This window comes from Telopea speciosissima, chromosome 5, assembly GCF_018873765.1.
Source record: "Telopea speciosissima isolate NSW1024214 ecotype Mountain lineage chromosome 5, Tspe_v1, whole genome shotgun sequence".
In the NCBI taxonomy this organism is placed as follows: domain Eukaryota; kingdom Viridiplantae; phylum Streptophyta; class Magnoliopsida; order Proteales; family Proteaceae; genus Telopea; species Telopea speciosissima.
Genome location: NC_057920.1, coordinates 18,328,287 through 18,354,124, shown reverse-complemented (window position 1 = coordinate 18,354,124; position 25,838 = coordinate 18,328,287). Strand labels below are relative to the sequence as shown.

Sequence of the window (25,838 nt, the reverse complement as noted above, 5' to 3'; positions counted from 1 at the left end):
TCCTATATAGTTACATTTTCCAATATGTGTAAAAGACTTATCAATAATGATTAAAAAGAAAACTAAACTTTTACCCCCAAAAAAAAAAACCCGAAACGAACTTCCATTTTTAGTTATCTGCAACCCGCAAGCACCTGCCGCTGTGCATTACCCTGCAACCCAACCCTTGTACCCACGCAACCCATACCCAGCCGTTGTGCATCACTGCCAGCCTATCACCAACAGCCGCTGCAACCCCTGTGCATCGCATTAGGCTCCATCGCTGCAACCCCACACTCTCCTTGCTACCTTCATCATCAAAACCCAACAACCATCGTCATTGTGTCACCAATTCACCCCGCAAGCCACCATTAGCACCACCAAGCACTTTCCCCCACCGCCAGCATCTGAAACTCCACCGTGTGCAAAACCTTCTGTAAACCCTTGTTGCCGAAAGCCCCTCCCGAAAGCCCTCCTGGAACCCGTATTGCCGAAGCGCCTCACACCCTCTGCTGCAAACCCTTGCGCTCCCGCTCCCAGAACCCATCTCCCATGCAAATAGCACCCAACCTCTATTACAAGTCTGTATCTTGAATCCCACCCACCCTTGCTCTCCTCTACCATCGATGGCAATAATGAGAGAGAGAGTTACCAGCTGATCGAAGTGAGAGATAGAGAACCGCAAGATGAGGGAACAAGAGAGAAAAAACCCGGATGAGGATAGGCTGTCATTCTCCACTCCGTATTGCTCTTTGATAGCTTACCTGTATCGTGAATCCATGATAAAGCCCTAAGCAATGAATCCATGAGAATTGTAGAGAACAAGAAGATAGTACGAGATAGAGTATCCAGGCTAGCAGTGAGATGAGAGAAAAAAGGGTGAAAAAACTCATGATCGATTGAGGTGAAGAAATGGCCGTATTTTGCGGGAGAGGAAGAAAGAAAAGTTTATTTTGGCAAGAGAAAAGGGAGTTGCAGAGAACGAAAGTTGTTTCATTTTTTTCTCACAAAAAAAAAAGAAAGTTTCATTTATTTTAATCATTATTGATAAATACAAAAGGCAGTCTTTTACATGTATTTGAAAATGTAACCGTATAAAAGGAGTATCTACCATACTTTATCCTTGGACGGTTCAGATTAAAACCCTTGAATCTAACGGTTACTAAAAACCAGTGTAAAAGATTCCTCTTATACATGACTGTGCATGAAAACCAAGTCCATATTATAATAAGACACTAATTCTAATCACGAGATATGCTTCATTTTTTTCTTCAAATCATAGAACTAGTCTATATTACTTATGTTTTGTACTAATTAAGAATTAGAAACACCATCGCTCTCATTAGTTAGGATTATTTTAAGGTATGTTTTTAAATTAGCATTCCCAAATGGACCTTTAAATTTACAACCAAATCATTGGTAAAATAGTACATGAGACTAGTGGTATCAGCCAAAATTGAAAGATCTCGTGACCTTGAGTCTTAAGAATTATATAATATATAGGGTTAGGATGTGAATTTGTTCCGGTTCTACCGGTTACAACAATTCCTAATTGGTAGATTTGGAACAGGACCAATAACTTATCGGTAGATCCGGAATCGGATCAATAAGCTATTGGGTGGGCCGGTTTCGATTTCAATTCCAGTTCTTAGAGGGCCAGTTCTGATCCGGTTCTTGATTCTGGTCCAAAACTGACACCCTTAGATTGGGGTGCCACCAGAGGGGCTGTGGGAGAGGAGGGGAGGGGAGGGGAGCAAGGGTAATTTAGAGATTTAGAGTTAATAGGAAAGAAAGAGAGGTGAAAATTTGGTTTGTGGGGAATCATAATAGAAGCTTTTAGTTTCAAGGCATTTTGAGTAAATACATGTTAAACAAGGACTGGTAGAAAATTTCCGTTTATATTTTTTTCGTCTTTATCAAATTTCTAGCTCTCTTTGTCTCTCCACCTCTCTCTCTCTCTCTCTCTGGATCTAACACAGAGATCAAAGGTAAGTTCATTCTCGGATCTCTTTCCTGGTTACGCTTAACCTTGAAAACTTTCTGTTCCTATCTGAATCATTCATTTCTGACGCATTTGTACTATTCGATTGATTCTGTATCTGAATCAGAACTTCCGAATAGTTGGGAATAAAGACCGGATCATTTCGAAGCTTCTTTTCATTCTAACAAGTAGTTGAATTTGGTATCCCCTGTCCTACACGTGTCTCTGCGACTACTTTTCAGTACCAATCCTCGCTAAGCTGTTTATACTTAATAGAGGAGAATGATATTCAGAAGTTTTGAGAAGATTAGGGTTAAAATTCGGTCGTGAAGTCGATTCATCACTGTAAAAAGTATTGGTTTCGCTTCATTTTTTCTTTTCGATTTTCAATGTGTGATCTTGGTGAGGAAGCTAGTTCAGAATAATCGTTTTTTTTTTTTGGTTTTTTGTTCTGTGTCTAAATAATTCATTTAAAGTTACCCGTATTCGGTGATTGGTTTTCCCTTAACCGTGCGATACAAGTAAAACTCTCGCCTTTTAAGTTTTGATCGAGTTAATCGAACTTTTTTGAGCAAGAAATGAAGGTCTGAAATTCATATTCTGTCACTTATGCTTTTATTATCTTCAAAATGTTAGCCCAAACCGGTTGGTTTAGCTTGACCTTTTCAGGAAGAATTTATTTGTCTTAAAATTGAAGAATTGCGCAGAATTAGTAACCGTGCCGTAGTTTTATCCTCTCCTTTTTGCCCCTTGGATTATAGCATTCCATTAATTTGCTGAAGTTGTCATGCATTGTCTATGTTATGGCTGTGTGTGTGTGTGTGTGTTCAGTCCCCGTTCTTGTACTAATGGGTGAATATTCCATGTTTTACCAGCTTAAAGATGGGTGTGTCACAAAAGAATTCTGACATGGAGGAGAGACAGCTGGAGATTGGCATGGGTAAGTTTTTCGTTATCTCAACTTCTTTGTTTCAGGTTCACAAGGTTTGTGACACATGAAATGAGATTCTTGTCTTACCCAAAAATAAAGAAAAAAAGAAAAATTTTGAGATTCTTGTAGGTTGCATTGATTATGCATTTCTTTATATGTATAAATCTGATACACTACAGTTTGAAGTTTATATACTTTTGCCAATTTATTTTTTCCCCGTTGCATTGTTTAGCTTTGGTAGAACTTAAATCAGCTTGCCGTTATGATTGTTTTGCCTTCTATATGTTTGGCTCTCTTTGACCTAAAATATTCAATATTTTGATGGCTGAAGTTACTAGGCAAAATGTCTAATACATGGTTGGCCACACAGTTGAGTTGCCTGGCTTGACATGGGCCAATCCACATGGTCTTGAATGGCCACATTATCCCTCTATGTGGCTTCAATCAAGGTCATGTCAAGCTTTTTATGTGGAAGACTTGTCCACTGAACTTCTATTGTATCTCTGTGTTTACTTATCAGTGGCTCAGTGCAATATTTTCTCTACGCGCCCTATAGTGAAATTTGAATATGTCTTGCAGTTGCAGCATTGAATAGATTCGAATGATTTAAGCAAGTGAATTGATCAAAGAATTCTGTCTTGTTGTTCAGTGTCGTAATTATATTTCTTCAAAATACCCATAACTAAATTTTATCACACTTTTAGCAGTATGAAGTAGATGCACGGTTCAGCTACACTGTAGCTTTTGTTAGTTATGGCATGACCCAGTAATGTAAGACTAGAACCTGAATAGGTCCAATCCCATGCAAGATCAAATAGAGCAATGGGAACTCAAATGATAAAAAAATTCCAAAGAACAAGAAAGAGAGCAATGGGATCCCAAAGAGAAAATGAGATCTCAAAATTGGTTGGAGAAGAATGATGAGATCTCAAAAGACAACCAAAAGAAAGAATCCCACAAGTCAATCAATATAGATTGATCTGAAATCTGATTCAAATCCAATATAGCACCTATGGATATATAAGAAATGTATCACAAAATTAATAACCTGTTGAGGCCAATGGAGCTGCAGTTGAATGATATTGTAGATGTAAAGGAACTCCCAGAAGCTTGTAGCACTCTTGAACTCAATTTAATAGTACTAGGGTTTGGAATCAAGAACCGATGGAAGAGGATGGCGAAAGGTGGGATTGGCTATCTCAGCCGGAGCATCTCACACATTCTATCTCAGGATTTTCACAAAAGCATAAGCCAATATTTCATTAATCATATTCGTCTACAATGCTGGCCTCCCTTACAAACTTATATAGTAGACTCGAAAGTAGACTTGGACACTAAAAAGAAAAGGCTTAACCCTATCCTTAACTAATAAGGTAACCTAAATTGACTAAGAAAGTGAAATAATAAAGAAAACAGACTCCAAATAGGACTCTAACTAAACTAATAAAGTAAATCCCCTTTTTTTACTTTCCACCCATATTTTAGGCTCATTAAATTGGCCAATTACAAAGTGAACCCATGGGATCAAAGTCTTAATTCATATATGACCCAACCCAAAGCTTATTTCCACTAAATAAGCCCCAAGTAACTTATCTACATCAATTCTCCCCTACTTGAAAAAATTCGTCCTCAAATTTTGCAAAATGGAGTAATCAACTATGTGATGAACATCTATCTTCAACCCATAATAGTACTCAGACAGCTCATGGATGTTAGGAATTTAATCTACAAGGCATGGAGCTTTCTCTTCAAATAACTTTGGTGGCATGACGAACTCTATGTGCTCACCTTCGAAATCAACAGTCATGTCCATGGGGTCTTCTGCAGTTGTGTCTGCAACCTTCTCTGTTTCAAACTCTTCAATGAACGCCTTGACTTTCGAAACATGAAGGACTGGCTCTTCCATGATGACAAAATTTGTTGGAACTTCAACATTAATCTCATAGATGTCAGTGTTATCATCAAGGGTGTCTTCACACCCTTCTCCTTTAAGGGCAGCATTAACAGCCCATTCACCTCCAAGCTGGGGTTCACAGTCCACACACCATCTCCGGAATAGATTCAATGGCTGTGATCACTAGACGTCTTCCCTCTTTGCGGGCAGAATTTTGCGTAGTGACCATCATCTAACGGTGGAGTGAATCTTTTTGCATTACACTGCTGAGACATTGTATTTATTTGTTGCTTCATCAACTTCATCTCATCAGTTAAACCTTTGACCATATAAGCCAGTTGTTGAAGAGTTATTTGGTCACCTGTAGGGTTAGTACTTGGTGGTTTACCCATAGCTCTGATACCAAATAATGGAAGACTAGAGGCTGAATAGGTCTAATCCCAGGCAGGATCAAATCGAAGTTTCTCCAATAAACAAGAAATTATATGAGGAAACCAAGAGAACAATGGGAACTCAAATGATAAAAAAAAATTCCAAAGAACAAGAAAGAGAGCAATGGGATCTCAAAATTGGTTGGAGAAGAATGATGAGATCTCAAAAGACAACCAAAGAAAGAATCCCACAAGTCAATCAATATAGATTGATCTGAAATCTAATTCAAATCCAATATAGCACCTATGGATGGATAAGAAATGTATCGCAAAATTAGTAACCTGTTGAAGCCATTGGAGGTGCAGTTGAATGATATTGTAGATGTAAAGAAACTCCTAGAAGCTTGTAGCACTATTGAACTCAATTTAACAAAACTAGGGTTTGGAATCAAGGACCGATGGAAGGGGATGGGGAAAGGTGGGGTTGGCTATCTCAGCCTGGGCATCTCACCCACCCTATCTCAGGATTTTCACAAAGGCTAAAGCCAATATTTCATTAATCAAATCGTCTACAATGCTGGCTTCCCTTACAAACTTATATAGAAGACTCAAAAATAGATTTAGACACTAAAAAGGAAAGGCCTAACCCTATCCTTAACTAATAAGGTAACCTAAATTGACTAAGAAAGTGAAATAATAAAGAAAACAGACTCAAAATAGGACTTTTAACTAAACTAATGAAGTAAATCCCGTTTTCCTACTTTCTACCCATATTTTAGGCTCGTTAAATTGGCCAATTACAAAGTAAACCCATGGGATCAAAGTCCCTATACATATATAACCCAACCCAAAGCTTATTTCCACTAAAATAAGCCCTAAGTGACTTATCTACATCACCCAGCAACCGGCTTGGCTCTGTTCTGGTCCATGTTGTCCATGTTATAACCCAACTTGATTAAACATCCAATCAACCTTTTATGCAGATGTAAGGGTTGGCTAATCAAAATCCTGGTTGAACTCTGTTGGGCCCCAATTGAATAATTGATGCAACCCAGGCTTCAAAACCTTGATTATAGGTACCCACAAAAGTGATAAATATCTCAAATTACATTGATAGTGGCAATTTTGTAATACACAACATAATATGAGGACCCTATTTTGTAAGCAATAGGACCTGGGGCAATTTCGTAATTTTTCAGCATAATATGAGGACCCTATTTTATAAGCAAATTGGACCTGGGGCTAAATAGTAATTAATAAAAAGATCAATAAGGAATTTAATGCGTCCTAGGGATAAGGTAGGAACGATTTTTAAAAGACAAGCGCAGTTTAGTCCATCAAGGAAAAGAGGGCTTTAAATGTAATTACGAAGGGAAGGCTGTCTTCAACCTTCGACCAAGCACATCCAGCGTAAGAATGATGCGATTTTAAGTGAGGAAAACTCATCCATATGAACATCGGTTAACCAGAGATTTCAGACCATAGTTATCAAGGCGGGAAGGCGACCATGGCGTTTTAGAGAGTCAAAAATCAATATGACACCGCCATGGCGGCAAGGCGCCCAAGGCGTCCAAGGAGCCTGGATGCCATGGCGACACCTTGATAACTATGTTTCAGACTAAGAAGTCACTCAAGCCTCGTGTATCCAACCACTGGACACCCAAAATAGGAAGGGAGGAATTGGTATTAAATTGCTGAGTTTGTTTCAGACAGACAATTCCAATGCAGGTCTGAAGTCTGAACTGGGCTAAGGTTCTTACGAATCATGCAACATATTGACCGAGCTAGGGAGTGTCTTCAATATGCCAATACTCAAGTTGAGAGGGCTAGGAACAAAAGATATCGAGGTACGACCGTACGACTACAATTGCCGCCAAAACCAGAGTAAAGGAGAATAGGATCCAGAATACCAGGAACAAGTAGAAGCTTAAGGGAAAGGAAGAAGATAATAAAGGACATAAGAACAATGGAAGAATTAATGAGAATTGACCTGAGGCGAAGGATTGAGAAGAATTACCAGAGAGAGACGTATCAGGTAGAATAGCAGGATGGCCTCCAACGGGAGCAACTAGCATCAATAAAAACTTGTATTCAAAAAATTCCAATCTTCTCTCTCGGTGAGTGTTTACATATACAAGGACAAGAAACAAAGAAAGAGGTTTCCTTATCAAACTCTAAAACTGACTCTGAAATCAACTTCCCTATGTTATCTACTCCAACAAGATAAAATTTTAAAAGTAAATTACATAAATATCCCTAAGCAACCATGTGCATAACTACTTCAATAATCTACCATTATCTCTCAGCTGAATAATCAACCATTATCTCTTTGCTTATTGCCACCTGAACTCACAATTTACGCCTCAAGGGTCTATAAAATATTGAACTGAAACTGATTCCTTTATGCTAATCTTGCAGAGTATAGGACTGTCTCTGGAGTTGCAGGGCCACTGGTTATCTTAGAGAAAGTTAAGGTAAATTGTTATCCTGACCTTCAGTTTGTTTCTTAAGTTGTTTTCTTGTCACAGCCATAGTAATATTTTTCTGGAAGTAATAATTTTTCAACTGTTTCAGGGTCCCAAATACCAGGAGATTGTCAATATTCGTTTGGGAGATGGAACAACCAGGAGGGGTCAAGTTCTAGAAGTAGATGGAGAGAAAGCTGTTGTTCAGGTTGTCATGCTGTTTGCTGCCTCGTATATTTACTCATATTTTTGAATCTCCAATAGGTTCTTGTGTGCAGAGGGCCTTCAAACATGGTTTTCGCAAATGCATCTAATCTAGAGGGGAATTACTTTTGCTTGTTCTTCTTTGCACCTGTGCATGTTATTAGTAATTTCTTATCTGAATATTTTCCTAGAATCCTACATTGCCCAGCAATGACACAACTCTATCTCATAGGTTCGTCAGTTGTTACATCTTTTGAGATGAAATTCACTCATAAGCTGTAATTCTCTTTGGTTATTGGCATGCCTGGGACCTTCTCCAGTGTAACCTTTTCAGAGTTGACATGTTGATATGTACCTTCAATCAATCAATCTACATTTATCCTTTTTTCATGGATTTTTTATAGTGGGCAGAGCATCAGCCTAAGAGACAAGTACTTCCGTTACTAGTCTAAATATTACTCCGGATCTTGCTTTGAGGCTCTTTGGTTTTCTTTCTGTTTCCTCATTGTATGGCCCATAGTAACATCTCCCATTCATTCTTATATTGGAAGCTTTTTCCTTTTTTTTTTTTTTTTTTTGGGGGGGGGTTTGGGGAACTAATATTTCACTTATTTTTACTGAAATAATATCTATATATGTATGCTAAGAGCCAAATTCTGATTTTTTTGACTGGTGCGTTCTTCTTTATAGTCTAATGTTCTCTTTTATGTGCAAACCTATTTAATGTGTTGTTAATGATACAAACTAAAATATTTATATTGCCCTGTAATTAGATGGAGGAGGTATTTTGGTTGTGGGATTGCATTATATGAAATGTGCCTGGCATTATCCTTGATGATGCCTTGCAAAATTTGAACATGAAAGTATCCTTTTCAAAAAGGAACTATCACAGATAAATGTTTCAAAAACATTAGGCATTACATGAGATGCTCCATATGCCTAAAACTTGATGTTAAGCCTCCTGAGCAGAGATTTTTTATGACTGAATAAACATGTAAGGTAAATGCAACGACCTCCTGGGAAGTCCTTGTGTTGCACCCTTTTAACTTTTTTTATAAAAGATGTAAAGTACATGCCACATTCATGTGAATACAAAAAAATTAAAGATGAAATGAATTATTGTAAAAGGAAACACACAATCAATGAGGATTTCCCAAATGATTTAATTTTTCTAAATGATACTTTTAAGTCTTAATATTGTGATGTGAATATGGAGCATATTGCCTCCAATATCCAAAATGGGAAAAAAATATGGCTGCCAACATTTCTTTTGTTGAGATTGTGCAATTGTGAATCTTAAGCTTCAGGTTGGCCTGAAGGCCCCGAAGGCATACACGCCTTATTTACGCTCATATAAGAGGCCTTTCACTGTTTCTTGGGTGGGAGCATTTGACTATGACATGATATGGGGTTCAGATCTGGGATCTGCTCTGGCCTATGTCCCTTTTTATTGGGTTTGGATCTTATTATCAAATTCATTAACCATTCAGGTTGTATCTGGGTTGGGCTGTTCATATCTTATTTGGACTTGGATCTGGACCTTTGATGCTTAAGACCTGCATATGTACGTGATGCAGATCAAAGGTACTTAAAGAAGTGCCAAATAAGGAAGAAGAACCAGAGTCAACTCAGTAGCTTAGCTGAGTTAAAACGCAAGAGTCAACTCAGTAACTGAAACTGAGTTAAGTCAGCCATAATCAGCCTTGTGGTTCTGGTTCAAACTTGAACAAGGAATAGTTCTTCCATTGTGGGACACTTTTAGGAAGTATATTATTTAATTCTTCGTTATTTCAGTCTTTGTATTAGTTGGGATTGCCTTTATGAGTTCCACTTCAATGGGACACTATCTTATCTTTGTTTAATAGAGTTTTAGGACAATTAAAACTCTTCCTCTTGTCGTACGGTTAGGGGAGTTTTCTGTTTTGATTGGGTTTTATTAATTCCTTGTTTAGATCAGTTACAACTCCATCTTTCATGTTTGGAGTATGATTGATCTCTTATAAAAAAAAAATTTTATAAATAAAGGATTATGCGTAAACAGTCCCATGGTTTACTATTCAATAAGCTTTTGCTTGCATGAGTTTTGTGGTGATGCAATTCTACTGTTGCTGTGGTGATTCAGCAAGCCTGTTGTAGCGATTCAACAGTAGTAGGGTTGGTGGTGATTCCCCTGGTCATATCTCCCTCTTCTCCTATCTTCTTCTTGTTTCCTTGTTGCTGGAATACAGGTCAGTCCAGTGTTTAAAGTTCCTTTGTTTACCAACTCTGATCTCTAATTTTGTGCCTCAAGCCTATGGATCTGGGTTTGTATTATGCATCAATTTCTACTGTTAATATGAGCAATAACCATTGTTTGTCCTGAAGTTCAGATTCTGCAATTGATTGATAGATATAGACTTATCCTATGCTTACTAGGACTTTTCAACCACTGATGATCTAACTTTTAGAGTCGAATAATGCAAACCTCTATCCAAATCCAATTAATATTTAAGACCCATGTGGATTTTGTCTTGGATATGGAACTAGGTTTACTTAGAGCATGTTAATGGAAATTGAATCCAGATTCCAATCCATATGGGTTCTAAATGGGCCTGGCCCATCCTATGTACTACATTTAACTAAAACCTTATTTACCCTCAAATAGACTGTCATTGATATCATTAGGTTTTCCTAGTGGACGCATTTTTTCAACTATATGCTTTGTTCATCTTTTGTTATTTTGGCAGGTTTTTGAAGGAACTTCTGGAATTGACAACAAATACACAACGGTGCAATTCACAGGGGAGGTACCTTTTGATCTTCCTCTGATTGAACTCTAGTGTATCAGGGTTGTGTAGACTAACCTTTCCTTGCTCTCCTAAAATTATTTATAGCAAACATGCCAATAAAAAATCAATGCAGTTGGATTGCTGTTGAGACAACATTGCAATCTGCTAACATTTGATACAGAACTGACATGGAAATTTCAATATGTTCTCAGTATCTTGGGTAGGAGTTCAATATTTATTTTCATCCAATAAATGAATAACTTAATAGAAGAAGAATGATATGACATACCCAGGTGCTCCTGGCAAACAGCCGCCCATGACCACCTGCCATGACTACCTAGAGAATAAAGGATAACCACAACTGCAAGTAATGTTAATATCCTTTAGGAATGCTAGACCCAAAACAAATCCTTGGTTTAATGCCCCTTACTTTGCTAGATCATCTGGTTAATTTATTTTTTAATGTCTCATTTTCTGATGGAAGATTGGAGTGGAAACTTCTCCAGTAGCTGTCAATGGTTTTTATATATGTTCCAACTTTTAATATCAAACTCAGCTGTTAGCCTCAGGCATTTTGGACCCCCAGGACAAAGTAATTAATCCCACCACTCCCTAAGGAAAAGAGAAAAAAGAACTTCAGTCGTTTTTCTATTTTCCTTGTATTCTCACATTTTCATCTTTTCAGGTTTTGAAAACTCCTGTCTCAATGGATATGCTTGGGCGGATTTTTAATGGATCGGGAAAACCTATTGATAATGGCCCTCCTATCTTGCCCGAGGCTTATTTAGATATTTCTGGTGAGTCAATTCAGGGAGATGTTATTTCGTGATCATCACTAATTAGCTTTTAGGTTTGTAACAGTGTCATTTCTGTTCTGTAAACACTTGTTTTGTCTCTTTCAGGGAGTTCTATCAATCCCAGTGAAAGAACCTATCCAGAAGAGATGATTCAGACTGGGATTTCTACAATTGATGTCATGAACTCTATTGCTCGAGGACAAAAGATTCCTCTTTTCTCTGCTGCTGGTCTTCCACATAATGAAATAGCTGCTCAGATCTGTCGTCAGGCTGGTCTTGTAAAGAGGTTGGAGAAGTCCGAAAGTCTCATTGAGGTATATTGGCCTACCAATACTACAAAATTAGGTGTAATTAGCTTTTTGATATCCTTGACATTAAATGAATATGGCAATTCAATTTCATTTTTACCAGGGTTTTTATGGGAGCTCATTTCATAGAAAACGTAAGAGTAATTTAAAATGTTTGTCAACCAATTTGTCTGTCATTGGATGATGGGGACCACAAATTAAACTAGTTTCGTTAATATTCTGAAGTGTGATGGTTTATATTGATACGTGGGTTAAGTCCTCGGGTCAATTTGGAATTTTAAATCAGTTGTACGACTGCTAATTGGTTTGGGACTAATTGTGAGGTTGGAAAAGATAACTTCTTTGTATATGTTCAGCAATATTTTCCTTGTTTCCATATTGGAGTTAAGGATCTTTGTTGATTGTCCGATTTGTTATATTATTTCTTTTTTAGAGCATTAAAAGTCACTGTAATATTATTCTGCTATCTGACCTTTTGCATGCAACAGGGTGGGGAAGAGGACAATTTTGCTATTGTATTTGCGGCTATGGGAGTAAACATGGAAACAGCACAGTTTTTCAAACGTGATTTTGAGGAAAATGGATCCATGGAGAGAGTGACCCTTTTCCTAAACCTGGTACCTCCATCAAATTTATCTGAAACTTTGTTTTTGTACAATTTTTTTTATAAAATTTTTATGGTCATTCTGTTTAAATAGAGTTTTATGGTACATTTTGATATTCAAGTCTGGTTTCATTGATGGTATTTCTGATATGCTTTTACACAGGCCAATGACCCCACCATTGAACGCATTATTACTCCTCGAATTGCTCTCACCACTGCAGAATATTTGGCTTATGAATGTGGAAAGCATGTTCTTGTTATACTGACAGATATGAGTTCGTATGCGGATGCGCTTCGTGAGGTAATAAATCCTCTATTTTTTCTAATCAGTTCCCTACTATTTTCTCTGAGTCTCATCTGATCTGGGTGAAGTTGGCAGCAGTAACTTCTACAATCCCTCGCATCTAGCTTCTTCTTATTGACTTCCTCTTCCCCTCCCCCCCCCCCCCCCCAACCGGTGTGTTCGTGTGTTTTGGTTTGAGTATGAGAAGATGATTGCTGAGTTATGGTAGATTGGTATTATTGTATTCGCTTGTTGTGAATTGCGATCCAGCCAGAAACTTGTTAACTGTTTTGGTATTCCTTCTGGAGTCCTGTTAAGTTGCTATGCCTAACATGTTTCTTTTTTTTTCCCGTATAAGTATATTACTGTATAGATTTGCACATTTTATGCCCCCTGTAAGTTGGAGGCAAAGGAGAGTTACAGTATCAGTGGAGTATGAGTTTACCCAATTTACTTACTATTCATCCATTGTCTTTTAGTTTTGATTTGAGGTTCTCAGTGGCCCCCATGCACTCATGATTTTGAATTTGGATGTGAAACTTATTGTGGGCTTGGATGAGCTACATGTGAGTTGGTGGATTCCCTTCCTCAGACTTTGTAATGTCTCATATGCTCATATATAATGCAAAAATGTCTTGTATTCTCATATAAAATGCGGAAGTATGTAGTATGAGCTTAAACCATTCATTTAATTTTGCTATATATCACACATTAACTACACACACACATAATGCTATGTGGTTGTGTTCTAATGGCAGACTTACCAAACAACGAAACAATAACATCAAAATGTCTCATTATCTTTATCTTGTGAGATCCAAGCCTATAGAGATGTAGAAAGTTTGCAAACTATTCACAAAATTGCAAAGATGTTTTAATATTTAACAAGTTTCAAGGTCTTCATGGACTCCCAAGCAAGTCCTTAGCAATTTTTTTATGCCTCCACCACTACTTTACAAGCAAGTCATTGATTTTGGCTACAGGTGTCTGCTGCACGAGAGGAAGTGCCAGGAAGACGTGGTTATCCTGGATATATGTACACTGATCTGGCCACAATCTACGAACGTGCTGGCCGTATTGAAGGAAGGAAAGGCTCCATCACTCAAATCCCTATTTTAACTATGCCTAATGATGGTATGTTAACATTAGATCGGTACTGTTATAATTGCTTCAGTGAGTGATGGGGTACTCAGTCACTAACCATTGCCAAGTTTTTGTGCTGGCCAGATATCACACACCCCACTCCGGACCTTACAGGGTACATTACTGAGGGGCAGATATACATTGACAGACAGCTCCACAATCGACAGGTAGGTGTTATATACTCAGAATTTATTTCGTATCATCCAGAGTACTGGAGAAAAATATTCTAACCACTACTCAAGGATGGAGGAATGTTTCAGTCAAGCATGTTGGCAATCAAGGGTGGGGCTGAAAGCACTGACCAGATTACAGGTTCATTTGCATCGGCCATTTGCCCACTGCAAAACCAGCTGATTTCCTGCTGCCTGGACCAAACATTTTTAACTGAATACACTCTACAAACTTGCCCACCCTACTTGTCCGTGTTCCATGTGATTTAGCATGGGTAAAAAAGATAAAGAAAGAAAAAAATAAATAAAAGGAGGAAATTCTCAATGTTTAAGTGGATGGAATAGATCTAATTGTGCAGGTTAGTTGACTACGCAAAGTGGTATAGTGATGAACCCAAAACAAAATTAAAAAAAGAAGAGGAAAATGGAACAGAGAAAGTATGCAATATTGGTAGCGGCTTTGAGTTGAGCTGGGTTGATTCAGCATTGGCCCAGGCACTTGCTGTGCTATCTATTACTGTTTTACGCTTTTTCTGCCTCTTAGGTATTTTTTGTAAAGGATAATAATTAATTTGAGAACTGAACACTGTTTTATTTTCTTTATTGAACAGATATACCCTCCAATCAACGTTCTTCCTTCTCTATCACGATTAATGAAGGTGAGTGTTTTGTATTGGATGAAACTTGGATTTACTTTGCACTCTCGGTTGACTAGTGGGATGCCTAGTCATTTAAAGAAGGGTGAAATAAAGTGATTTTTTTGTTGGAATGTGCCTTGATATATCCTGCAGAGTGCCATTGGTGAGGGGATGACTCGCCGAGATCATGCAGATGTGTCCAACCAGGTATGCATGAGTAATTAATACCGGTACAAATCCTGCATTCTTATGACTTACCTCCCAATTTGATATATTTGATAAATTTGACCCATTTGGCTCATGTCTTATACAAATTTTAAGTGAAACTCGAAACTGACTGCAGTATTTATTTTGGCCATGATTGATAGTGGTACATGTGAGAGTCAAAACCTCATTACTTATGCTGGTGATACATTATGTTCAGCTATATGCAAATTATGCTATTGGGAAGGATGTTCAGGCAATGAAAGCTGTGGTTGGAGAAGAAGCGCTTTCGTCTGAGGACCTGGTCTCTCTCTCTCTCTCTCTCTCTCTCTCTCTATATATATATATATATATATATATATATATACATGCATACATACGCATACAATACATGCATGTATTACATTGTGCCTAGATGAAAGCCTTTTTCTGTCTCTGAATCATCCCTCTTTAGTTTGTAAGCATCGTTAACTATATGACTATTGCATAAACAGCTTTATCTTGAATTTCTGGACAAGTTCGAGAGGAAATTTGTAAGCCAAGGAGCCTATGACACCCGCAATATTTTCCAATCACTTGATTTGGCATGGACACTACTTCGTATATTCCCCCGTGAGCTTCTTCACCGTATACCAGCAAAGACCCTAGACCAGTTCTACAGTCGAGATGCAGCTAATTGAGGACAGCAAACAAAGGTCATAAGCCCCGGTCTTGTAGCTCAATCCATTGCTTAACACAAGCTTCTCAGTTTGTTCTTTTGCCTTGAATATTTTCCCTGCTTAGGCTGAATAGCTCAATGGGTGCGGCAAAAATAAATGTGTGGTTATCTTCATGGCCCTTCATTAAAGCTGTTTGTCTAGGTGTTCTAGCCGTCGATATTCTTTTATTGAGAACCATAAAGCTTCTGTAATATCTATATGTATTTCAATTTATTTTTGTGTTACCCAGGTAGACATGGGTACGGCTTAAAAGTGGCTAATGTCAGGTATAAGGTATAATTGGATTTTATGATGTAGAAGTCGTACTGTATTTCCACCTCCATCCCTCTCTTAATCTCTAGCATGTATTTGGCCTTGAACTAGGGAAGTTACAGACTGTTTGATTTGCCTTGGCATGTGTTTGAATTTGTTTCAAGTTCCTTTTCTATTTCTGTAACCTAAACCTGACATCTGGTTTGGAGCGTTGTTGGGGTTGAATGAATAATGGGACAAGAAAAAGCATCTTGGAGAAAATTGAGTGGGTGTGTGTGTGTGTCTGTTCAAGCATTGTCTCATATGAATGGTTTCTTTTTTGGTGGGGATCCTTATGGTCGCAATTTCTACGATGAAATTTCGTGGGAACTATGGCAGGAACACAACTCAGTGCAGGTTGTGGAGTTGAACGTTTGTTGTGGGATCTTACTCTTGCAGTAAAAAAACTCGGGGCTCGGATTTTGTATCTCAAACATGGCTGAGGCTCCTCCCCCCCCCCCCCCCCACCAGTCAGATGGCTTGACATCCTGTTATTTCCCTCCCCCTCTCACCCCCCACCCTGGCCGCCCTTCTTTGAGTTGGGATGCCAGCCTTTGGCCCTTGGTCGGCATACTGACATTTATGAGATGGTATAGTGGTTTGGAAGACAGATTTATGAGTGGTTCTTTTTTTCTTCACTGTACCCTACAGAGTTTGTGATTCCATAGTGTGGGGATGCTTTTCCAGATTCTCATACATCTGTACTAGACGGTTAATCATATTGACATTCTCTGGTTAGTATTTTCTTAACTGTGCCCCCAAAGAATTTCGTGCTTCGACAATGTGCATGCTTTCCCACATTCTCTCACATCTTTACTATGTAGGTTTTCTACTCACTTTCTCTTTACTCCCTAATTATTTTGGGGGGCAAGAGATCCCTACTTGGTCACATGGTCTCTACACAAATGTCTGGTGTTATGTAACTATTTTGCATGTTGTGATTGATGTGGCATAGGAGATTCCCCTCATACTGTTCGCATTTGGAACTCTCTTTACATATGAATGCAAATGATGTCAATTGTTCAATATAATATTTGTCAAGTTTACCATTAAGGACATAGAAATCGATATTTTCAACCGGGTATAGATGAGAGGTGGCCTTAGTTTAGCTTCGTTTCTTCATGAATTAGGGCAAGAGGTAGTAGATAGGCAGCATAGGTTGCTGCAACCAGTAACCGAAGGTGGAACTTGAACAACCACTCAAACCAGTATGCGAGGAAGATCAAGAAAAAAAAAAAACAAGACATGCCAAATGGTTTCTTTATGTGTACCACAAAAAAACACAAGAATCTTCAATTGAAAGTAACCAACACAGTTTATCTTAGTGAGCAATGCTTCATGCAAAGTTTCCAAAAAAAATTAATTTAACTTTGGATGAACTTTCGAAGATCAGACAAGTTTCCAAATATATTTGCAGGTAGAAGGATCATTACCCGTAATGGTTCCACTATGTAAGTGATGATGTGAAGTCAGAAATTGAGCAAGAATTCTGGTGGTCAAAATTTCATTCTTTGCGTTGGAACAAAAAGTGAAATCACCATGCTTAGAGAGAGCCAGAGAGATTTTTAAAATCAAATTTCAGATATATTGAGGAAAAAAGAGAATTAATAAGAGGAAGATTCCAATATCGACCATTTATCAACTCAGAAACGTTAGGTACAGGGGAAGGGAAATCCACCCTCAGGTCAAATATAGACCTCCAACCATTTAGGTAACCATGGGTCAGTCCAAATATTGACTGAAGTTCCAAATTCTATTGTCCAACAAGCAAGTTTTTGGTTAATCTTTTGGGATTGGTGTGTGGTTTGTGTGATTACATTTTCATCAAAAAAAAAAAAAAAGAAGCAAGTTTTCTTGAAGGAAGAATTTGAAAACAACCATTCCAAAACTAAGAACCTTTTTTGGGATTAAAATCTGAACTTGAGATATCCTTTCGAGGTAGGAAGGGGTATTTTAGTAAATCCCAGATAGATTAAGAGGCTTTCATTATGAACCCTAGTGATCGGGGCTTACAACAATCCTTTCAAGAGATTAAGGTCATTTTCTTCTTGGTGGTACTTTAACCATGCCAAAATTTTGCATTAATAGTATCCAATTTGAATTAAATATTCTTAGGCAAAAGGAAACAAGACATTAGATAAGTAGGAACAAAACTCAAAACAGATTTAATGAGTATGGATCGGTCAGCTTGGGAAAATAAATGTATTTTCCAGTTTGTAAGTTTAGATTGCACTCTACTACCAATAGAAGAGAAAAATCTACTCTAGCTTATTTTTGTACCCAATAAGGGTGAGCCTAAGTAAAGGGAAGAAGAGGGTATTTCCTTCATGGAAATTAATCCTCTCAGGTTCTTTATCCGGTACAGTTCCCTAGTGCTTCTAATAAGAGGGGGATGGACCTCACCTGACCAGTGTGTTCAGGCAGGGAGTAAGGCGGTCATTTCCACCTTTTTATGAGAGGAGCCGAATGAACTGTATCAGGTGAGGAACCTGAGAGGATAAAGATCATTCATGCCCATCTGACTGCAAATTTTGGTTCTGTGGTTGAAAGGGGTATTTTTATTTTTTAGTAAAATACACTCACTCTTACTAATGTTAACTTGTTGACCCGAAAAATTTTGAAATAGGTTTAAAATAGCCTGGATAGCCTAAAAGTAAAGGTATATTCTAAAGTGGCCCAACAGAAAACAAAAGTATCTTTTGCAAAAAGTAAATGGGACATCTCAGGGGGAGATCGTGCAATTTTTATGCCTCTAAAAATGTTTAGTTCTTTATTAAGGGACAAGAAGTGAGAAAAACCCTTCGCTATGATTTATGTAGAAAAAAGTAGAAAATGATCCACTATTATGATTTATGTTTTCTTATATAGTTTACGCCTTCTAAATATGGTTTTGCTATATAATCTCTTCTTTCACTCTTTTTCTCACAATCAATATAGTCTTGTTATCCTGTATAACCTTGAGCTGGGTTCCCATTCTCGTACGTTCGGTGTGAGCCGTCCAAATTGGCATCCACCATGCGGTACCCACTCATGGTGGATGCCAACTTGGCGGCTCACACCCATTCTCGTACGTTCTCATATCATAATGGGATCCCGCCTCTATAACCCTCACAATTTCTCGATCCATATTAGATAGGAAAAATCTTGTTGTAATCAAAGTTGGTGAAAAAAAAACATAATTTTACTTTTTTGCTCTTTTATTGTGGCCCATACTTGTTTTCAATGAGGATAAATCTTTTCATTTCATGTCTATGGTCTACTAAAAAAATATGCAAATTTTTTTAATAATAACATAGTGCCAAATTACTTTCAAATTATTTCGAAAACTAATTTTTTATCCTTACATTAAATAAAATTTAAAAATAAAATAAGAGAAAATCAAAAGAAGGTTACAACTTCTCACTTCATTGCTTTGATGACAATAAAATGCCTTCTAAATTAAATATAGGCAAGAGATTTGTGTCAAGTCATGTAGCGTGTAGGAGTATTTGACTGAATGAAAATTTTTAATTCATTGGAGGTTGAACGATAATTTCGCATGATCCTATGTTTAGGTAGAGAAACCACGCGTCCGATCAATTTTCTTATGTTTGGGAACAGAAACCACGCAACTGATCAACATTCTTTTTTTCATTAAATATCTATCATTAATAAAGAATATGTAGGAAAACTAAGTAGGTGGGAGCATTTCTCAAAAAAAACATGAGGGGTGCAGGTGTGTTCATAGCCCCGACAACAAAAAAATATCTCACACCAATAGGGACCCAACAAAGCACGAATTTTCTCATATTCAATTATTCGCCCTGAAACCAAATAATAATAGGGCGGATGTTCTGTGTGCTGCAGTTTTTGCTAGACATATGGGTCTGCCATTTAGGGGCAGGATGGTCATTTTACCCACTCTCATGTATCTGGGCACAACCTACGTCTCCGAGCACAGAGAACATTTGGCCATAATAATAATAGATGATTTGTTTATTACTTACAAGGGAGTGTTTCCTATCGGGTAATGTAGCCTACTTTGATTTTTTGTTTTTTAAAATGCCCAACCATTGTCCCTGAAAAAAAATCATTCCCAAAGGGTAGATTGATCATTTAAAAAAACAGGAAAGAGATAGATACAGGAGTCTAGGGGTAGGGTACAACCCCGGACAGAAAATATTGTCCCATTACTTTATGGGGAGTGTTCCCTGTCCGGTTCTGCAAGCTTTTTTCTACCACCAAACGAAGAGCTAAAAACTTGACCCATAAAAAAAATGTGGGAACCACTGAATGACATATTAAAATCCTTTGTTGTACCGATGGGGCGACGGTGCATATCCGGTGGCATAACAGAGGTAAGAATGTCAAAATAGAATCGAAATCGAATATCGAAACTGGAACCGATCATTTACGATCGAACCGAACCACATCACAGAAAATGATCCGGTTTTGATTTTATAGGTTCTCTTTCCGGTTCGTTTTTTATTTTCACTGCAAAACCACGAGATTCTAAATCGAATAAGAAACCGGAAAAAATGGAATAGAAACCGATACCTCTTACTTTGATACTAACCCATGCATCAATTGGATTAATTAATAACATATAATTAATTTAATAAATATAATTATTACATCAGCATGAAACATAAAATAAGTAAAATGCCATGGGTTAACTATATATTATATTTGTTCAAGTATGAATTGAAAATTATGGATGATGTTAAAATGAATTAACAAAATTCTACTTTTTAATAGAAGAACTAGTTTGTTAATCATGTGAGAGTGGATAAGAAAAAAAAATGGAAAAAACAGAGAATAGGAAAGGAAAATAACGGGTGAGGAAGAGAAGTTTTTTATTTTTATCACATAGGCATAGGAAATATGATGAGTGAGGGAGGCCTTGAAAACCAAGGTTGTCTTCATTACTGATTTCCAAAACGACACTACACAAACCACATGTAAACCGACTGTGAATCGGATAACGAAAACCGATGGAAACCGATGAAACCGAACCGTATGCAAAATGATTCTGATTTTGGCTGATTCCTATCTGGTTCGGTTTTGATTTCACCTTATCAAAATGTAAACCGCATCGCAACCGAACCGAATAACTAGAACCGCACCGTTTGACACCCTTAAACAGAGGCCAGAGAGGATCTTGGTCCCTGAATGACAAGGTTTGAGGCATCCGGATTGACCGATTCATATCGATATCGGTGGAGATCGATACCGATTCCTGGCCAATGTCATATTGGTGGATCGGTGCTGACCAGGGTAAAAATGTAAATAAAATCTAATTTTTTGATGAAAAAAAACAGGGTTCAACCTAACCAATCTTGACCGAAACGTTCATCTGGATTGAGATTGGCAGAGACCAATATTGATCTAGTCCAGTGACGACAGATCATATGGAGTTACCATTTTAAAACAAGGAATCAGGGATAATATCAGTTTCAGCCAAATCAGGGTTCGGATCGGAATTAACTAGAATTAGTCTCAAGAATCCTAAAATCGCCCCTCAAATCTCCAACCCACCGATTCTAGGGTTTTCTTTGCGTGAATCGGTCACATTGGGATCCGTCACAACCGATTCACTTAACTGATTCCTGATTCTTGAAATCACTAATGGGTTTAAAATTTTGTGGACAAAGATAAATCCCAAAGTCACCTGTTCTGCAGGGGTGCAAGTTTGGCCCTGTCGGCCCAAACCCACCCTGAACCCGAACAGGATTTGGGCTGAGATATTTGGCCCTGAGGGTGGGTCTGGGTCTAAAATTTCTGGCCTTAAGTCAAGGTAGGGTCCAGCCAGGTTTGAGGCCTCAGGCTAATCCTGGCCCAACTTGGCCCGACCCTGTTTTAAGTTATACTATAAAATATCTATTGATATAATATATATATTATAAACTTTAAAAGTCACCTACATTTTGTTATATAATATATTATATATGAAGATAATAAGTGACATAATACATTTTATTATAATGTTATTTTACGTAAAATTGATAATTTTCTCTCCGACCCATTCCAGCCCATGCATTTTCTTCTCCCTCCTCATGATCAGGGCCAATCAGAGTCAGCCTGGCCCGACCTTGAGGGCGGATCAGGGTTGGATTTTTCTGGCCCTGAGTTAGGGTCGGGTAGGGCCCGGGCCCAGCTATGGGGACCCAGGGTTGGGCTAGGATTCTATAAAGCCCGGCCCAACCCGACCCTGTTGCAGCCCTAGCTGTTCACAAGTCAAAAAGATTCATCCTAAATAGAAGTGGCCAACTGGTAAAATAAAGCTTTCAATATTCTTGAGAAATAAAATTTAATAAAAAGAAATGGACAGCTAGAAAATTCAGAGAAATTATGCAAATGGGAAAAAAAAAAATTAACCGGTCGTGTGGTTCCTATGCCTAGACACAAGACCGTGCGAAATTACCACTCAACCCCCAATAAATTAAAAATTCACATTCACTTAAATGCTCTTGCACGTGCTCTAATTGGCCCCCCTGGTGCAAGGGCTACACGACCGGTTAACCATTAGCGTTCTCTTGCCCTATATAAATATATGGAAGTGTATATAATTTAAGTCTCAAATTATACATATAAGTCAATCCAAACTATTTTCTAGATATCCCAATGGTAAGGGGATTGACAGATTTGAGTTTCAGACAAGTGGTAGGGACCTCTCAGGGTAGATATTTTCTGATATTGTTAATAGCCATTCATTGACTTCATCCAACCATTTCATAAATATGTAAATAATACACATGGATGGAGTAGTCCATCTACTCTGTTTTCTCTGACCAAGTAATCCCACCTATGACTTAAATGTGCTGTGTTCGTTCCAAGTATTTATAACTTAAGAAGGCTCTATAAAATATCATCATACTTCCATGAATGAGAGCTTACACAGATTGACATGTAAGCATGGGTGTATACCATTCATACTTGCAGAGGGAAACAACAGATTAAGAAACAACTGAAGACCAACTTATAAAAGTCTCCATTAGGTTCACTCATGTTTGTGGTTTCAAAATAATTTCTAAGAAATTTCATGGGAACTTCACTTGTAAACCTATTAAAAGTCTAGTAAGGACCATTTCATGTTATTCCACATTTGAATAGATTTAGTCTTTGGCAATCTTGAAATCTTGGTTAAGAAGAAACACTAACCAAAAACCATTGATGACTAAGTCAATGTAAATAAAATCCAATGATTCCAGCACTTTACTGAATCTTCTGGTGTGAGTATATTGAAAGAATCAAAGGGTAGATACACCATCTAAAGATTAAACTTCTTTAAGTAAGTAATAGCTAGAGATATTAGTGTGTTAAATTACCAAGTCTTTTCTTCTCAGCTTAATCATCCATTTGTTTATCAATTGCAATTTGTAAAGAATAGAAAGGCCAATTTTAAAAGTCATAAAGCAGAAAATAAGAGAAGTATTTATATAATTCTCAATGTAGAAGAAAAAGGGCAGTGAAATGGGAAGAACATAACAATATCTACACATATATGGCAACAACTGTGGTTGTTCATGTTTGCTATTCTGAAGCTTTCTTATAAACTGAGGTGGTAATGTTACAATGAAGTTGGTGAAGTGGTAAAATTGTATAAGTGTAAACCTACATAAGAATACAAAACAAATGAAACAAAAAAATACAGAAACTCTTCATATTGTAATTCACCGTAGGAGCATTACATATCCCTTCTGCATAATGGGCAAGAACCATGCCTGACAAGCCACTCATCGATGCAAGGTAGATGGAACATGTGGTGACAGTGAGGCAAACTTCGAACTGTCTCCCCAAGCTGAAAATCCTGAAGAGTGGAAGAAATTTCAAGCATGAATATCTGATCCAGTTTTTGTAATTTTATCCAATTGGTGTACTTCAGAAGATGACAGGTTAGGTTAGTTAACAAAGTATAAAGGCTAATACCTGAAGGCATACTGAACAGGAGAGCCTATCCCCAGATTCATCCTCATTGTTCATGCTTGTGATTTTGACCTTTGGAATTTTCTCGACTGAATCTCCTGACAATCCTTTGGTTCCACCTGTTTCGAAGATGCTTGTGATTTCTTCAAAGCTAGTTTCACCAGAACCCATCTGATAAAAAAACAAATCCAACTTGTGAGCAAACCACCAAGGCACATCTCTTTGCCATTTCAACAGCCATAATTGAAGGTTTCTTTTTAATTACCTGACTCTGAACTGCACTTAGCATTGCTGGGCCAATCCGCTCACGAACAAGTCTTCCGCTCAGAAGGCTTGCAATAACATCAATCTGGCAATCCAATTAAGATATTAATACAGTGCAAGTTATGAAATTGCTGAAAAAATCGAGTTTCAAGAATGAATTCAAGATTCTACCATTGATTTTGGGGAACTAGTAACTGTATGTCTGTTGAATCACTACTTGGAAGTGCAATTAATTACATCCAGCAAACAAACAAATAAACAGCTATTCTATCTTTCAACGAGTCTGAGCAGCAAAGTTACTCACCAAGTAGAGGAGACACCCAATTCCTGAATCGTCAGACTGCCAAAGAAGAAGAGAAGATTCAAAGACCTCAATTGAGAAAACAGCTCCAGAGATGGCACCAACCGCGGCTCCCCGGAAGAATCCACTCTCAGTTTCTTGACCTATTAAAGCTCCGGTCACTGCTCCTAACAAGGAACCCACTGCAAACAAACAGAAGCAGAGCGAACCAACTTCATTATTACAAATCTTAAGAATACTGTTCCATTCCACCAAGCTAGACCCTTAATTTTTTTTTTGGATATGTAGCTAGACCCTTAATATTAGAAGTAGTCTACCATTATAAACAGGATTACTCAGACAAAATCTGGCTTCAAGTAGTAAAAAATTACACAGACCATAGAGGATGGGGGAAACCCAAAATCCCTTTCTTAATTTGGGAATCTGCTTTTCACCATATCTCTCGGTTATGTGTTAAATTCAACAATTCAAGGATACCCAGATGGTTTGCTCCTTAGGAGGATCATTTTTCTTATAAAATTGTAACAAAAGGAGAAAGAAATTGTAGAATTTCAGAGGGTTTCAGAGACTGCAGTGCACCACTGATACATGAATCCACATAAAATTTAATAAAAGAAACAATAACAGTCACAATGGAAAACAAAGGGAAGATCCAAATTTTAAACCCAACTCATCCAAATTTTTACGGCATTTATTGTATACAAAATCTTGCCATAATTAAACAAAAGATCACAATGGCTGTCTCGTTTATCTGTTTCTAACTTCAATAGACACTTAAAATTTATCTTTTCATGACAAGCCAGACGAGCAACGAAGAAAAAAAGAATAATAACCTAGCAGAAATAATCAAAGACCGGAGCTTACCTAATGCGAAAAAGAAGGTGAAAATTGCAGAAAGAAGGTTGCTAAGAATCGCAGAAGCCACAGAGCGACAAACCCCTCTTACTCTTTCAACCCAGATCCCAAATGATGATAACGAAGAAGACGGAGATGAAGAAGAAGGAGAAGAAGAAGAGGAAGAAGAGGAAGAAGAAGAAGAAGAAGGAGACGAAGGGGAAGATCTGTGAGGCGAAGGAGATGGGTAGGGGTAAAACTCCATTTTTGTTTCTCCAATAATCAAATATATGGTTCATAAAAGGCATTTGTTGATCGAACCCATATATATAATAACCCAAAGAGAGAGATACTTAGTCGTTAAGAGAAGATTGAAGAAGAAATCAGAAAACCCAACTAGCATTTAAAGCTTCTCCTTCCGTTCAAATCTCTCTCTTTCTTCTCTTCTTCTTAGACACTGGTAGGAAAGGAAAATCGTGACCTCTCTTTTTAATTTTCTTCTTCGTTTTTTTTTTTGTCAAAGACACGAGAGAGAGAGAGAGAGAGAGAGAGAGAGAGAGGAAGCTTCTTTGGACAAGTTCGATTGCCTTACGGGGTCGACCTCTCTCTTAGTCGTTCACAAGTAATCCAATAACCTTCGGTTTTTTGTGCTTTAGCAAAATCACTCGTTTTCATGGATGGGGAGAGAGAGAAGGTGAGAAAAAGATTTTATGTGAACGTTAAAGATGGGAGCACCATTTATAGATCCTCCGGTTCTTGAAAATGAAATGACTATAGGGTTTTC

The 25,838-nt window shown here is 37.7% G+C and overlaps 2 protein-coding genes across 3 annotated transcripts; one reads left to right on the top strand and one right to left on the bottom strand.

The window, feature by feature from the left end:
- Nucleotides 1–1,924: 1,924 nt before the first annotated feature.
- LOC122662036 (V-type proton ATPase subunit B 2) lies at nucleotides 1,925–15,772 on the top strand. Its single transcript, XM_043857585.1, has 15 exons — nucleotides 1,925–1,967; nucleotides 2,836–2,900; nucleotides 7,575–7,630; nucleotides 7,731–7,829; nucleotides 10,552–10,611; nucleotides 11,279–11,390; nucleotides 11,496–11,704; nucleotides 12,187–12,315; nucleotides 12,466–12,603; nucleotides 13,569–13,719; nucleotides 13,813–13,895; nucleotides 14,510–14,557; nucleotides 14,690–14,743; nucleotides 14,961–15,044; nucleotides 15,235–15,772. The coding sequence occupies exons 2-15, from the start codon at nucleotides 2,843–2,845 to the stop codon at nucleotides 15,418–15,420; spliced, it is 1,467 nt and encodes a 488-aa protein (XP_043713520.1). The 5' UTR covers nucleotides 1,925–1,967; nucleotides 2,836–2,842; the 3' UTR covers nucleotides 15,421–15,772.
- Nucleotides 15,773–23,198: 7,426 nt separating this feature from the next.
- Nucleotides 23,199–25,440, bottom strand: LOC122660943 (NEP1-interacting protein 1-like). Of its 2 annotated transcripts, none has more exons than XM_043856207.1 (5): nucleotides 25,085–25,440; nucleotides 24,224–24,402; nucleotides 23,921–24,004; nucleotides 23,659–23,826; nucleotides 23,199–23,539 (listed from the first exon to the last, which is right to left on the bottom strand). In XM_043856207.1, exons 1-5 carry the CDS (start codon nucleotides 25,317–25,319, stop codon nucleotides 23,417–23,419), a joined length of 789 nt encoding a protein of 262 aa, XP_043712142.1. In that variant the 5' UTR covers nucleotides 25,320–25,440; the 3' UTR covers nucleotides 23,199–23,416. The 2 variants fall into 2 exon arrangements, with proteins under 2 accessions (XP_043712142.1, XP_043712143.1); XM_043856208.1 differs by having other exon boundaries at nucleotides 23,199–23,545; nucleotides 23,665–23,826.
- Nucleotides 25,441–25,838: the final 398 nt, after the last annotated feature.